Genomic DNA, 17,100 nt, shown 5'->3' on the forward strand with positions numbered 1-17,100 from the left:
GTCCCATTTAAACGATCCTTCGTCCCTTTTGTCCTTTCGATCGGAAAAGGAAAACGATCTATGCCTTTCACGATGCTTCGCTTTATCTTCCGACACGATAGATCGAGTCCATCCTATTCGATTCGTAAACTTCCTCGTTCCTCCGCCAACAATGCAAAGAATTTCAACAACGTCATCGAAAATTGTACCATTCGATAATCGATAAATAATTTGCATTCGAGTTACGTAAAATCTGCATGGCTGCGCATGAAAGTACTCCGTCGTCATTTCGACGTGTAAACCAGCAAGGTGAAATTATTTCGTTATGATTCATGCCACGAATTCTATTCTCAACTACAGGACGGTCCGAATGTGACGTAATAGTTACGATATATTTAATTCCAAACGAAACAAACATTTTCATCGTTTTACGCGTGTGTTATAGAATATGCGAGAAATTGTTCGTTGAATCATCCAATGAGGAGACTATGGGTTCGATAAAACGCACATAGTACGTAGAATTTATTTAATTACAGGTACCGATGAGTGCCGGTAGAAATTATGTTGTGTAATTGTATCGTTATCTCGCGATTATATGCTTCACGATATTTCATAACGAAGAAGAAACACGTTAGATAACCGACGAGCCCTTGAGATCGAGAATGCCTCGGTTTTCCTCCACGGGGAATTCACTAAGCCGCGATATCGAATGCAAACAACCGTACCGCTCGTTCACTTGTTTTCCAACTTATAAAGTCCTTTCTCCCAAAAGTCCGATCGCTATAATTACCTTGTGTCAGCAATTCATTGCCCGCACATAGATACGTATTTGAAATATTCCAGTGAAAATATCGCACAACCGGTCCGGATCCATCGCATTAGCAAAATAAACATTTGTAAGATAGTCTAATTCAAACAAACGGCAAACGATAAATAAAACGCATTGTATTTCGTATAATCGTCTCGCGGCACTTTAATTCATAATTCGTAATAAGTTCGAATCTTTGATATTGTAAATTTTGTTGACAAATGTTTATTCCGAGTTGACGCGCAGAGTGATTTTCTGATATTAGAAATATAGAAATATAGAAGCGAAAAATCGGCACAAATATTAATAGAAAATTAATTATCGAGAATTACCTTGAAAAAAGAGAAGAACCGGGGAGCGAGCGAGTACGAAGCGATTCGTTCGGTGGTCGTCATAGTGACTCCTCTGCTTCTCGAGTCAACGAGATCGAGAGTCGCGTCAGAATTGTATTTAGGGTTGCATTTACGCGAGTTGAATCACCAGAGATATTGATATTTCGCTGGTAATATATTTATAAATAAGCTACAGGCACAGTTACAGGGATTTTACCGGCTTTTTCCGAGCGAATTGATTCAGATTCTACTTGTTGCTTGGATCGGATCCAACCATTCTGACCGTGTCGAATTCTACTCGCGAGTATTCCTGACTGAATTCGCCGGTAGAAAGTTTTGCTAATTTAGAAGTTTGCTATTTGTGGAATTTCTTATCGAATGGTAAATCGAAAATGGTAGTTGGAGAAATAGCAAAGCGACGCGCACAGGATGATTTATCGATTACCATAAAATTTGATTGTAAGAAATTATCGATGTCGAACACCTAGTTGACAACGAACATTATGACAAAGAAATATATAACTTCGATAAAATAACTTTATCATGCATTTCCTTGACGTTTAGTGTCTGTTTAGATGGTACTAGCTGATAGATACTTATATTCGATGACTTGTTGATTTTTTTCGGACGGTCGATGTTGAGAAAGGCTGATGCGGAAAGCTGAATATGTGCATACGAATGCTTGAATGAACGCTTATGAATGAATATCGCGAGTACCGATATTATTATCTTCACACCTGTCGAAAATATAACGTCGAACACCTACGATAACAACGGCGAAGAATCTAAATAAAGAAAGAGGAAATGTTAGTTGGCAACTGCAAAATGTAGAGTCTTGTTAAAGTACAAACAAACATATTCGGAGCCTGTATAAATAAACATGCTGTCAGGTAAATAAACAGTTGGAAAGGTAAATAAACAAATATTCTTTTCCTCGTTTCTTAAACGAGCGAGTCGGAAAGAAAAAAAGACCGTGTAGTTAACGACGCGATATCGAGGAATAAAAAATATCTATTACACCTAATGAATCAATCCAGGCGAGATCAGTTAAACCTTCTTCTAAATTTTATTTTTATCGGACAAAATTTCCAACGCTTGTACCGTGACAGATGTCTGTCAGACCAAGCGTTGTACGACAATGTCAACCCCTCGATTCCACCCCAAAAGATATTCAAATCCTTCCATCTCCTACATGTCCCAATTTCTATTCTACGCGTATACGCCTAGCGCACAAGGATTGCAATCGACTTTGATTCTCGGGAGGATAATCGAGATAGCTAGTGGTCGTTAATCGACGATTGCACCACCGTGCATCTGATTTGGGCACTTTCTCGCGTCAGGAATCAAGAGCGCGAAAGCGACATCGATCCTCCGCCGCGCCACGCCGAGACGAAGAGACGAAGAGAAGCAAAACGACCGGTGAGTCAACGATCCTCGCGATGATGCGAGCCGTTGCATCATCCGCCGACGAAAGTTCGGACTACGTCCAAGACGTGACCAAAAAAGGCAACCACGCGGATCAAGCGTGCAACGAACGATCGAAACGCGGTTGCACGTCGCGCGCAACGTCCAAAGGAATTTGTCCAGCGAATTCTACCTATTGATCGCTGCCAAGCAAAAAGAGATTAAAATAGAAACGGACTGATATTATTCGACGACGGGATCGGTGACCTTAGTCTAGAGAAAATTTCGTCGCGAAAACCAGATGGCAGCGTACAGCGAGTTTGCATCAAGCTCGTGGGTACTCGAGATAGTCTCGAGTAGCTTCCGCAAGTTCTCCTACCGAAACGATATGAAACACGGAACATGCGACGCGCGCTGCTCGCTCGGAGTTGGTGCCACGATAGGATCACCGCGTTTCAAGACTTCCTTTTAAGAAAAATATCAATTTTCTTTTATCGTGGGACGTGATTTTCACTCTTCTATCGACTATCTGAAACTTAAGGTAATTGGCTTCTTCCAATAGCGCGATTTGATCGTCCTGTTACGACGATACATGCGAGAAGAAGAGGATTAAAATTCTTTTATGGGAAAGCTTCGGATAAAGGGTGTACGGTAATTTCATTTGTATGCAGCGGTGTTAGATCATGGGTGGATAGTAGTAATTGGTTACGTGATTAGAAAGAACGATCCTCGCTCCTAGTAATAAATTAGAGCTAGGTATTTTGTATGCTCGTAATGTTTGCAAAGAGGAATCACGCTCAAAGTATATCGAGATCGATTCGAATTTTGAATCGGACCTTTCGAATTTCCCATTTCAATTCAACATCTAATACCAAAGGATCGAGGCTCGCGGAATATTCGCAAGATTCGCGAGCGAACAAAACGATGAAACAAGGCGATTCGTACCGCGGTTTAAAAAGAAAGTTTGTACGAAACTCGTGAAGCAAGCGCGAGAACTGATTCTATTGCGCGTTCTCGGTGCACGTCGTGCGAACCATTAAACGCGACTGCGACGCCTCTGCGAGATTCTTTGCATACCGGTTGGGCCGTGCATCGTGCAAATATTATGGCGAGGTCACAGATGGCCCGACAGAAAACGAGCAAAATTCCGGCCAAGTCGACGCGTCAAAGGTGAACGCTTCGATGCCAGGAATAACCAACCAGCTTCTTTTTATAATGTTCGCGCTGCGTGTCGACGGTACGTTCAACCAGAATTTACATACCTACCACGGAAAACCTCTGGCATAAAGCGGCATAAACGCACAAATGTAAATCAGATACGAATTCAAGCTGCCGACGCCGCGAAACTACTCTTTTCTAAATCTTTCGTAGACCGGTAATCTGTCACGTAACCGAGTAGTTTAAACACACGACAGTGTACGTATAGTGGAAGAAAGTTTTCCAACAAACACCGAGATCTTTCGCGCAAGCAGTTCGTCATCGTGTCTTTCGACTCGAGTCGACGTTGCTTCTAGCTGCCTGACCTACGGCACTGAACGTCTATTATTAGGCAGCTTGCGTTTCCTCCGACTTCACCGGGACTGCGGTGGAAAATGAGATGCGCGAATTTTGCTCCTTGCGTGACCTTACGCGATCTTTCCGATCGTGACGCGTTAATTAGATCGACCAGATACAATTCAGCAGCGATAGTCGACGGATCGCTCTTCTTCCACCTCTACCTTTCCATCTGTTTCTTTTCGCGCGTCGCGTACCACTTGTGCGCGCGTTGGTTACCAATGTTGTTTTGCGTATTGGAGCATATACTCCATATACTGTGTGGCACATTGCAGCATTTTGTAGACTCTACGATCTGCTCGCGATAATAATGTTCACACTCGTTCGAGCGTTCCAACTTTGACTTTACTTTCGTCTTTTCGCATTAGGAATCGAAGGGCTTGCAACGATGATCGATCAGCCTCTACGCTTTAATCGAGAAGGAGAAAGAAAGGTACAAGGTTTCGTATCGGAGACAACAAAAGTTTGTTACTCCGACTATAATAAATATTTGTAGCACGAAAACGATCAAGTTGGTTTACAACTTTTGGTTGGAACAAATTCGTTGGTTTGCTTCAAGTACTGGAAAGTAGAACTACTTGATTCGATCGCTACTTACTTTGCAATTGACACGGTATCGTAATTGACTCGACTAACCGCTAGAAAGATCTTAAATCAAGAAATTAACGTACATCGTACTGCCTTATCGCATCGCGTCGTGTACCAGCACGCCACTTCGTCACACTTTGTGTCATTTGTGTCTGCTCACATACATACGTAGCATACCTTCCTCACACACGCACGAATTTATACACCCAATTTCACACACGTTTGCTAGCGACGTATTTTTCGATTACGCATACCGCACACGTGCGTTATACGCGTCGCGTAGTCTGCCAGTTAATGCAGATCGTGCGAATCGAAAGCGGTCGCAGACTCGCGTTAATATTTCTGCTCCACGCGTTCGATGACTCAATGACGGTCACATGGTGGGGTGCCCCCCTCGTTCGAGCAATCTTTGTGGGGTTTATAGAGGGGCGAGCGTGTGGAGGGCCACGTGTGCGAGCCAGATAAATCTACTCGCGTTAACCCTGCCCGTTTTCATCGTATTTACACACCATGTACGCCATGGGTCAATGTTACCCATCTGTACTACGATATTATACGATATTCCCAACCATAGAACGAAATAATAAATCCGTGGATATGGTGGCTGCAAGAAACATGCCTATCCTGATTTGTCGATAAAGCTTTTACGTTCTTCGTAATATCAAATGTTTCCCAGTAGTATGAAACAACTACCAAACAACGCTCCAGCCTAATTAATTGGCACGTAGATGTTGCGATAAATTTTTTAATTCCATTTCGTTCTTATCGTTTTTTTTTTTTGTGTTTCTTTTTTTTTTTTTTTTTTTTGTCTCAGCTTACAATTTACAGGAAGCGAAACATCGTTTAACGTGATAAGCGACGAACGGAGTTCGTGAAATCGACGGAGAAAAGGGATCGTCTTGTTGCGAAGATTCAGGCGGGAGGAATTCGTTCCAGACTGATTTACGCAGTGGTCGACGCGTAAATCTGGAAGCGTTAAAAGCAGAACGCTTGGAGGCAGTCGGTAGATGGCAGACAGGGATATACGAGATCCATTGGAGCACGCTTTCACGGACATTTTTCGTGCGAAATATATGCGCTTAACTCTTTCGAGGAACATTTTGCTTACAGCCACTACGAACTGAAATTTGGAATTCGATTACAGAGTTTTTAAACGTTCGAAGAACGATGGCTCGTCTCTTTGGTTTCTCGATTATCTGAGAAGGCAGAACGTCGTTTAATCGACCGTGATATCGAATACTTGACATAAACCACGCTCTTCGGTAAACGTAAAACTGGAGTGCACTCGTGTCTTCGAGAAAGAAGAGAAACCTTAATTGGAGCGCGCGAGTACACTCTCTGCTGAGACCAAAGAGAAGAGGGGAAGAGAGGAGGTCGAAGAATATTAATAGCTAAATATAAATATAAAACGATAAACATCGTGTTTCCAGACGTTCCATATTAATAAAGATTCAAGGTAAACAGTTAAAAACCGACAATGATAAAATATCTTGTACGCGAACGAAAGAATATACTCGTACGACTATATGGTTTATTTAAACTCTTTAAACCACTATATATATGGTTTCCACGGTTCATTGCGTAGTTATTTGTTTTCCGAAAAAAAAAAAATGTACTCGAGTCACTTTTCCATCTAGTCTTCTCGACTACTCTTGTAGCGTAATATTTTATTAGAGAACTTTTATCGAAGGTTGATCGGAGCAAAGTGCCAAAACTTTGGTCGTCGCAGACGAAAAAGAAGCGAAACTTTGCCATGATTTCCTGAAATCGGACCTCCCTCGAGTTATTTACGGATTGCCTTTAAAGTTGTCGTTAAGGCGTGCGTTTGATCGTGACAACCGACTGGAAGACACGCGCGACCGAGTTTTCCAGTTTCGATCAATCGAACGTCAAATCTTTCGTTTTCTTCCTACTCTCCTCTCCTTCTTCTTTCTTCCTCGCTTCTGCCCTCCTTTCCTTCCTATTTTCTTCCTTTCACCCTTCCGTTCCGATTCATCGGTATTCGATGTATTTTTATACGTCGATAAAATTTATATCGATCACGAGATAAAAGCGCGTCCATCGTATAGAATTCAGCTCTATTTCTTCCGAATTATAGACTCGCACGTGCGTGCAAGCGGCTACCATTGATAAATCGCGAGAATAATTACACGGAAGGTCGCAGTATCGATAAATTACGAGAATAATTACACAGAGTACAAGAGTAGCAGATAATAAGAAGAATAATTTCAGGGAACGATGCAGAGCGGGTGTCTGCGGCGGTCAGGTCAGCCCGCGTAGAATTATTTGAACAGGACGGTAAATATATCCACGAGCCGGACGAGCGGATGCCTAATCCAAGTCGTGCTCTCGGAAGGGGGAGAGCTTCTGGCCGGTTCGTCAAACGAAGAAACGCGACTCTGCATTCTGCAGAGGCCGTTTACCGACAGCTTTCGGCCTCGAGCTTATTGTTAGTTAGAGACCCAGCCCTGATAATTCATCGCCCACGTGGCCGATAGAAATAAACGATTCGCGCCAGAGAACAGCTTTTGCCTACATTAAATACCTGGGCTGGTAATTGAAAGGTGTACCATCGGATAAAAGGATCCGTGGAACTAAGGAGTGGTGAAACGTTTTAAAGCGAGTCTGTTGGTGAGTGCGCCGAGGATCGTTTGTTCGATATTTTTATCTCAAGTATCGAAGAGATGCGTTCGTAGAGATTTGTAGAGATTTTAGAAAGTATTAGCGAAGAAAAGAGATTTTTGATAGTCGAATGTTGAAAAATAGCCAGCTACTATCCTTAACTTCGCTAGACTCGAAGCTAAAAGATCTACGCTTTTAAAAAATATTCTTTCATCTATCTTGGAACGTAGACTAAAGAAATGGCACGTTTGTCACGATATTTAATTTTACTACGACAAACCGATACTCCAAACGATAATCGCACTCTGCAGAACCAACAGCCTGATGTAACGTAAGTACCGTGTGTATGTATTGTAACAGGTATAAAATTCGAACGTTACCCCTCTAAAACCCTCGCTAGAGAAACCCTGAAAATACGAAAGGCCAAACACCCTCGACGAAAGCCCATAGGAGACGAGAAATCGAGGAAAGTCTCGGGAAAAGAGTGTTTAAAAACCACGTAGTAGTTCGAACAATGGCGGTGAAATGCGGCTGGTTTTCAGCTTGCGCGGTGGACAATGGGTCTATATCTCTCGCGATGGAAATAGTTATTAGACGAGGGCCCGCAAGTGATCTTGATTGTCAGATACCAAGACTCCCCCACTCTCTATTCGTGCATTATGCAAAGTACCTTCCGCTCGTATTATCCACGGTTTGTTCCCATCGTTGTTGATCGTGGCCGGAGAAAGCGTACGAAATCGCTACGTTCGCGAAATAACGTGGAACGGTACGTATATAGTAACGTAGGTGTGCATAGCGGTTTTCCTTCGGTGTAAACGCCGGTACACTGTTGAACACGCGATTCTTATGCAAGCATCCTGCACATAGTTTGTTTACAGTTAAACGAGATGCATTTAAATATGCCTCGTTGATTCGGATAGACCGGATCCTGCGATTCTTTTCGAATAAGGAACCTCGTCGACCTTGGATATGCCAGTGGAAGAACGTTTCGTATCGTGGGTGGCTGTAGTGAAGAACTTTGCGATTTATAGGCTTCGTCTTTTCCTTCCATCGAAGAATAGAGAATGGCCAAGATAAGGACATTTTTTTATTCTCAGAATATTCTCAGTATAGTATGCCAGAGGTAGAAGATTTCTTCATTCGGTACATAGTTTCGGACGATTATTTCGACAACTATTAATTAATCGGCAATTATGCGAATACTTGCAGCCAGCATATATACGTCCAAGATTAAAAGCATTGTACGTAGAAATAATATAGAAAGGTATAATACAACCTGTAATAAAAGACTGTAATAACGGTCGTGAATAGAATCGAAAGCTGATGAAACGTACTTAAATTATTCGCCAGTGGTCTGAGAACAAACGAGTTTTCGGTGAATAGAATCTGAATGAATATGTATAATTGATTTCTTTTCTCCGATACTTCGCAATGAAAGAAAGTCCGTTACAAATAAAACAGACCGAACTTTCGAACGTCCGCGGGGAGACGCGATCTCGAGGAAGCGCGCCAACAGGAGTCGTAAATTCCCGTTACGATTTGAATAATCGACGCCACGAATCGATCGATCCCTTATTTCGTTTAAGATAATAAGGGTGGTTGAGCGAGTATAACGCTGATATTAACAGGTTATAATATATATTTTCAATAATCCAACAACTTAAATGTGAAAGAATGTTACGTACGTGGAATATCAAACTAAGAATGAATGAAACTAGCTTCATGTTGGCGACTGTGATGATGTATCTTCCGTCTTGACTTCTGATTCCTTCTGTTCCTCGAACTGTGTTTTAACTCGAACTGGTTTTAACTAACTGATAAGTCTTGACTGTTACTCGATGTTAATGTGGAACAAGTGTAGAGATCAAGTATAGAGCACAAGTGAAGCGAACAAGTCTAAAAAACAAGTTAAGTTCGTTCTTGCGTTAACACGGAGGAAAGCTCGGGGCGGATGTGTCTTTTGTACGAAGAAAACGGATTCGTTGTTCACACGTTTCGAAGGTGTAAGCGTAATTGGTTAATGGCGATCCCATTGGTTATGACCTATGTTTTTGAATGAAGATAGGAAGAAGCCTCTTACCAACGTGACTCACGGGTGACGTTGTTCATGGGAAAAATCAGGTTTTCCCGTTAGGAAAATACTGATTTCTAAGAACGTACAATAAACCCAAAGATTATTCCAAGAACCAGCCATAAACCGAAAGCACTTGCAGGAATAAATATTGCTGCAAGTTAGTAAGATGAAGGTAAGATAAAGGTAAATTCTGTTTATCTAGTTCCTTAGGTTTATTTAGGGTCTGTCTAACGGTACATGGACATTTAAAGGACGTCGCACTGACCATCTTACGCGACGTAACACAGATCTCTCATCTACTGTAACATAACGAAACGTTCAGCCTATGTTACTCGATGTTACTCGACTGAAAAGAGCCGCAAATGAAACGTTACGTTTTTTTTTTAATTTTATTTTGGTTATTTTACAATTTGTCCTTATGGACATTTGGTAAAGTGTTATATCTTGTTGGTGAAGAAAAAAAAAAATAAAAATAAAAAATAAATATAGCATGTGGGCGGCTACCCCCAGCGGGGTGCCAGCTTCGTTTTTTCTAAGCTATATCTTTTATGATAAACGTTACGTTAACACAGAGATTCTAATACGACGTAATATTGGTGCTTAATTGATCGATATCGTTTGTGGTAACGAGTACGGAGGCAACCGTGCCAAATCCAGCCGCGTTTCTCGTATGCACGCGCGAGACTGTAAATTACAACGGATACGTTGGTCCTCGAACGACCTATTAAAATAATTAATTTATGGAAAGAGACGAGAAAACGTGGGACGGGAAGAGCGTGGCGTCGCGTCGTGCTGAATTGTACGCGTGGGCTGTACTCTCGAACGCGTGCACGCGTGAAAAACCGCGTTGACACGGTGAACCTCGATCGAACTCGCTCTCAAACAGCGCCTCGTTAATTCTGGGTGTCTCTCGATTAAGAATTTCTATTATAGAATGGACGTCATACTTAATACCGAATCTTTATATTTGGATGTTGGAAATATGTGATAGACATTCGTTGGAAATACGTTCACTGTTCAAGCCTTTGAAACGATTCTTCTCTATAGTAGGCGGCCTGATAAACGATAAAGCGCGATAAAAATGAATTTTTGCCCAAACATCGTGTGTACAATTCCTTCATAGCGTGTATCGTCGAATTCGTGACATCTTCCAAGTCTAATTTCACAGTAATTTACAACGACATCGAATCCATTTATTTTTCAAATAATTCTCTTACTCGACTAGATATTTTTTTATTATTTAATTTATTATAAAACTATCAGAATGCTCGATATCTTTTTTTACATTTTCTTCGTCGCCATTTCTCTCTTCTTAAATTCGAAACCTGCGCAAAATTTGGAAGAAGAATGATTTTTCGTTTTTCTTCTCCGTAGGAGAAGATGGGATTTGAGATATGGCTAGCGCGTTATATTTGGCAAGGGGAGTTTCATCGTGTAGCACGATTCTTTATGCCATAGACTGTTTGCCAAACTGGCTAGTCGTGATTCATTCTGAACGTTCGGATTGAAAGTTTGCGACCTCCCTGACACATGGGATGGAGAAACGCACGGCGACACTAACACGGCAGACCTGCGAATCGTTCAGATTGGAAACATTGGAGATATTTGGGAATATTTCGCTTCGCGTTTTATCACGCGAGAATTTAACAAGTGTTTCAGTGACGGTTAATCTACGAATATCGAAAAATATCTTTTGAAATTCTATACTAAATTCTCTCTCGATTTATCAAAAATCAAATAGAACTGTCGATCGCTATTCGAACGATTCGACTAAAGCAACTTGGAATAAATTGCGTAACAAGTGATTCTCAGACGATCAGAGAACAAGTCACGAACCATTACGAAATCGAAAGATCATAAAATTGCTTCCACGAAACGCGAAGTCATGAGGGTATAACGTTAAATTAAATCACACGTGAAAAACTGATTACGTATTCTAATGAGCAATTGGTATCAAGACATCGTGTCCCGTGCGGATGAAAAGATTCATCGTGCGTAAAAGGGTTTATCTGTCCGTCGAGGAAACGCTCGCACAGTGGCTAAAAGAAGGGAAGAGCCCGTTTCTTTAGCAGGCGCGCACTGTCGCGTCGTATCGTAAATTATTCCCGTCTGGCGTAAACATTAAACAAGTATCGTTTATAAGCGACGTGGCCGGCCGAGGGAAAGAAAGAAGGAAAGAAGGAAAGAAAGTTCCACTTTTACCGCGAGCTCCTTTTACTCCGGCTCCGCGAGCCTTCGAGTCGTTCCTAAGTTTCCTCGGTGTGCCGTGATTCAATTTGATTTTCGCGCTCTTTTTCCGACGACCCGACGTTTATTCTCTCGATACGTACGAAGGAATTAGTTTAATCGTAAAAGAGAAACGTGTCCAGAGTGAAAGACGCAAAGATTAAATAAATTATCGTATATCACGCTGAAAATAAAATGTATTTTGGACTATTTCGAATATAGAGAATTTTGGAAATGTCAACCCGAGAGAAGATTACGAGATCGTATTGGGAATAAAAAGTGTATTCTAAATACCGGAAGCGACGATGAAAGATACGCCGAAGAAAAAATATTAGAAAATTGCGTTATTTAAAAGTAGGAAAATGTGGGAAATATTAAACACAACGTGTATAGAAAATCGTTCAGATAATACCGATACGAAAAGGAGGATCTTTCCGTGATATTGTAACGATGCTATAGAAAGTGTGTCGCGTTCTTTAAAGAATCACCGAAATAATAGAAAAAGCGGCAAAAAGAGAGACAAAAGTGTGCAAGGACTTGTAAGAGGAGACGACTTAATTGATTTACGTAATAGAATTGGTCCGCCGTCGAAAGCAATGGAGCCTCGCGTCGTTGAAAGTGGAAAGTAATTTCCTTACGTACTTTTTACCTTACGTATTTTTTGCTATTTCGTCTTATTTCTGTTCCACTTGCTCACCACTGTGAATGATATACGCTCTTCAAATAAATTATCATGAAAGCCATTCTTTCGCACGCGTGAAACTAATTTTTTTAAGGCAAACATCAAGTTACAAGCGTTAAAGAAATAAATAATTACCATTAACAAAATTATCGACACATACTCGAGACTATCCCGATATATAATAACTTTACGAAAGAAAATATTTCAATTACGTGACTATGTTCCGAATTTCTAGAGCACCTTGTATACGTTGTTTTCAACGTTCGTCTAAGGCGTAAACGACCACTCTAAAAAGTAGCATAATTAAAGGTAAAGAATGGTTGACTGAAGGCAAGGTATGTTTCGTTGTATTCGACGACCTCAAACCGGCGTCAAAATAAACGATATAATCTGCAAATAACTTCGCTTTCATGAGGATTACGTAATGGTCATCCTTATGCCCTACTTGCGATACGTTGCAACAGACCCCAGAGTTTATGTAATAAATGGCGAAAAAACATCGACCGTATTAAATATTCTACGTTCACGACCGTCTAACCGCATTCTTATTTCAAACGAATTGGCGGGAATTTTAAATTGTCAAATATTCGTATCGATCGGTAAGTAAAATTTTCAGAAATGTAAGGAAACGTTTTCATTTTTCTCTATGCTTTCTAATTGCCTAATGGCATCGAAAGACACGAAAAAACATTCTATAGCCGGTTTTAATGTTTCGTTTCCGTGTTCGTTCCAATGAAAAGCACCAGCCGTTATATTAAGCCGTTTCAGAGGACGTTATCGCTGACGATTACACCAGCTTATCTACCCTTTTCACAGAGCAGCACATCCTACTATGTAAACTTAGCCTAATGAATAACCTCCATAGAGATCATAAAATTATTCGTGCCCGCGGGTCACGTGTGTTTCAATCTTTTATCAAATAGATCGTTCTACCGTAATTATCTACTTCCATGTTCCTAGCTACGAAATAATTTAGATATTAGAAATTATATGAAAATATCGTACTTAAGAACGTAATCTTACGAACAATTAGAATATCGAATCGTGCTTAGTTTAAAATAAAATATCTTTTTATTCGTAGCTAGTAAACAAGTGGTAAACTAGTAAACAAAATAAAATATTAAATACATTAATTAATAAATCTAATCCTACAGAATGGCTATTTTTATGTACGAAAATGCGTACGTTAGAAAGTGTCATAACTCGATTAACGCTTATCCAAAGTTGGAAAGAAAAAAAAAAAAAAAAAAATTGTGCTAAAAATTGTATTCAAGCAATTCGGTTCGAGCCTGATGACCCTGTCGCTCGTCTACCGCTACTCAACTACAACGGGTTAAAAGCGGATAAATCGACAAGACGGAAGGCATTACCGTAGTCGGTGGAACGTGGGCGTGTAGTAGACACGGGTTAACTGACAAATCGATAACTTCTTCAAACATCAGAACTAAACGGGTGAAGGACCTTTCTCTGACAATAGGCGAAATGCAAAAAGATGCTCGATTGTCGCATAGATTATACGATATAAGGACCGCAAGTGTGTTAGTACTTATAGAATTACCATTTTTATTCAAATAAAATTTGATACAATAATCGATTGAAACGAAGCAATAATAAAACTGTTCCAAGTCGTCTCGGCATAGAATGCAGTAATACAGTTTGTCAATAAAATTCTTTAACATTTCGTTGTAATAAAAAATTCCATTTTTTATAACATGTACAAAGACTTTCGTAGACAGCTGTACATTGTTCATCTTATCTCAATATCACGAATACGCGATTCGCTATATTATAGATATTTGCAATTGAATATAAAATAATCAGATAATTCGGGAGTTGATGAATTAGGCTTAGAGTGTAATAATCATCGTGATACTACAACGTTTGGTATGTGGCGTACATAGTCAAGAATAAAAGAGAAAAAGACATTCGGTATACTTTACTCAAAAAGTGAAAATCTGCAAAATCATGGCTTTTCCATGAAGCAGATTCGCTCCGTTATTACATTGGCGATAAAAAAGATCAGTCTCCTGGTCGACAGCATGACCGCGATATTATTTCTGACAGAGCGTATTGTAATCCGGGGAACACGCACGAAATGAAAAAAAAAAAAAAAATGTCCAGATTCCGGCCAACTACGTACGCTCAAGAGCGGGTATGACATCTGCTCGCACAGCTTCCGAGAGGACTGCGCAACGCTCGTAAACGATTTCCAAATAAAATACTCGGGGAATCAAGCAATTAGTTAGATGTTTGCTATTTCTGTTTCGTCGCCAAACTTCCATTTCAAATTTTTAGCTTTGTCCACCTCGCTAATTTTTCTTTTTTGCAATCTTTACAAAATTAACCAATTTGCAATTTTTCATAGAAAACTTATTTGAATATAATGATTTTTTGTCTATCGTATATGTATAGAAGCTGAATTTTGAAATACCTGCCATTTTGTTTCTTTTGATAGAAATTTTGTACGCGTTAGTCGTCGCTTCTAATATCAGATCTAATGTTAAGATCAGAGATTATTTTTTTATGATTGTAAAATTAATTATTCGCAAAAGGGTTTCGTATAGATACTCAAGAATATTTATTCTTTTCTGGTACTCGTTCGTTTTGAAAAAATAGTTTATACGTGTTTAGATCGTTATCACGGACATCGCTCAATCCTACTAAAATCAAAATAATTCCTGTTGTTTCTATATTCCATACATCTTATTGTTTATTCTATTCGCAAAGAAATAAAGTCTATCCTTAAAGGGTGCGACGACGCCACTGATTTTACGAATCGATCGTTCCATTCAACCAAGTGGTGAAATCCTCCAACAAGATCCGATAGCCAGTTAAAATGCAAACAAAAGGGAAGAGAACGAGAACCGGACGGATTCGTATCAAATATATTCCGAGTGCATCCCCTTGAACAGCGCGGTAACGAAATCGATAACCTATACAAGAAGGGCACTGCCTCTTTCCTTACCTCGACCACGGAAATGTTTGATCCTCGTCCAAAGATGAGAGGAGGTGCCGTTGTCCCTGTTGACGTTTCTTCGATCTCGATACGTAGCACATTTATTTCGATTTATTTACGAGTCGACGAGGCCGGTTAACGTCGAGGCGTGCCGGTTTGATCTCTCATTTCGCGAATTGCACTGTCGACGAACGTTCAACTCTGAACAAACCGAACAATCGTACAATAAAATCGTAATAAGAGAAAATGCAGCGTGTGTACGTTTCTTTTGTTTATTTCGTTCGTTGAAAATTATTGTATGTGCGATACGCGAAGTAATTTAGCGAAACGACTTACAGCTTCTGCTGGTTCATACTGGCCTACTAGTTCTAGTTCTACTATACGCGACCAACGCACCACTTTGAGAGCACCTCCGCGGATCGACTGCCAGCTATATTCATACGAGCCACCGTCACTTTACCCGTGGAACAGAAAAGCGATCGACACTCCAGCAACAGCCAGCGACAACTGGCGACGATCAGCAACGACCCCTTCGCGCACCCTTCATCGACTGGTAACCTCACAGCCAAGACACGGCGGAACGGTGGAACGAGCAGAGAATAGGTGGTTGAAACTTTGAAATATTCGCGCGCCTTATCGCGAAACGGCGGAACAGGTAGAAATGCAAAACACGAATTAATATACGCGCTTGAAAACGATTATAACAGGAAACTAATTATACTATTTAACCGCGCTAGTAGACTTATGTATACACGAGAATTAAAAATATTCAAGAAATTATTCCATGTTCAATTTGTACACCTATTTATAAATATAAATACTTTTACTTTGCGAAAGTTTATTTCATGTACAGTCTTTCATGGCTGGAGTTAGCGTCATTAAAGCGTCCTCCATATTTTTCCGTTCTGTTTCGGTTTTAAGAGTATTCCATACTTTTTCCAGCTTTTGTTGTTGATATCTCTAAAAAACAAGTTTCAATTCGTCGACTCAATTTTGAAGCATATATTTTGTAATTCTGATTCTGTATGATTTAACAATTTTACTTACTTTGATAAAGAGGAAACAATGTTTCAATGTTGCACCCACGTAAAGTATTTTTACTGATACTAAACGTCCTGCTATGTCATTTATGATCGGGATAGCCTTCAGTAAAAATTTGTGGGGGCCATGTCTGGTTTTCACTAATGCGATTCTTGTATGTATATTGCAATACTTTGCTAGAAAGAAAATTTTATAAAATTGTATATTATATATCTATTCCAAATTCAATCTTTTGTTTTCAACTTCTACCAGTTTAAATACGAAGATTTTATATTACCGCTAAAACCAGCTTTTACCGCTGCAACTCCAAAATCACCGTATAACTGTTGTACTTTTTGTTGAATAGCATTATGCAAAGTTGTAGTTTTTAATTGTAGAGGCTTGTTAGATTTACCACCAAGAGTTATTTCAAATATTATATATCTACGAATATGTGTAGAATTAATTACACAAATTGCACATTCGTGAAAACACAGATTGTAATAAACTATGTAATAAAAATATATAACTATAAATAAATAGATAAATAGATAAATAATGACATAATATGCAATAATAATAGTTTATAATAAAAAAAATAGAAATTCTATTTCCGAATTATCAAAATAAATAAACAAACGTAGAATATTTTATTACCTGTTTTTAAAGCGTACCATGGTTTTAGGTTATATGCAATACGTTAAAGTATCAATTGATCCAGAAAACAACACTTAGCAAGGGATTCCATCGTAAGAATATGAACAATTAGTAAATTTGCGCCATTTAACAACAAAATACTGATAAATTGCACGTTTTCACAAAATTATGACATCCGAAATATTACCACGTGCGCCA

General features: G+C 39.7%; 2 protein-coding genes across 6 annotated transcripts in view; both read right to left on the bottom strand.

Moving 5' to 3' along the window:
* Positions 1-15,738, bottom strand: part of LOC132912899 (uncharacterized) — a 34,677-nt gene extending 18,939 nt beyond the window's left edge. For 2 of the 5 annotated variants that reach the window (XM_060970702.1, XM_060970708.1), the window contains exon 1: positions 1,120-1,197. In XM_060970702.1, the coding sequence (XP_060826685.1) occupies positions 1,120-1,182 (63 nt within the window). In that variant the 5' untranslated portion in view covers positions 1,183-1,197. Of the gene's footprint in view, positions 1-1,119; positions 1,198-4,748; positions 4,827-15,234; positions 15,427-15,561 lie in introns of those variants that run through there. The other 3 variants (XM_060970705.1, XM_060970706.1, XM_060970703.1) reach the window with 3 other exon arrangements.
* A 308-nt stretch (positions 15,739-16,046) lies between these two features.
* Positions 16,047-17,081, bottom strand: LOC132912945 (ribonuclease P/MRP protein subunit POP5). The gene is made up of 4 exons (XM_060970787.1): positions 16,903-17,081; positions 16,544-16,689; positions 16,273-16,442; positions 16,047-16,185 (listed from the first exon to the last, which is right to left on the bottom strand). Exons 1-4 carry the CDS (start codon positions 16,920-16,922, stop codon positions 16,069-16,071), a joined length of 453 nt encoding a protein of 150 aa, XP_060826770.1. The 5' UTR covers positions 16,923-17,081; the 3' UTR covers positions 16,047-16,068.
* Positions 17,082-17,100: the final 19 nt, after the last annotated feature.

The sequence above is a fragment of the Bombus pascuorum genome, chromosome 12, assembly GCF_905332965.1.
Source record: "Bombus pascuorum chromosome 12, iyBomPasc1.1, whole genome shotgun sequence".
Taxonomy (NCBI): Eukaryota; Metazoa; Arthropoda; class Insecta; order Hymenoptera; family Apidae; genus Bombus; species Bombus pascuorum.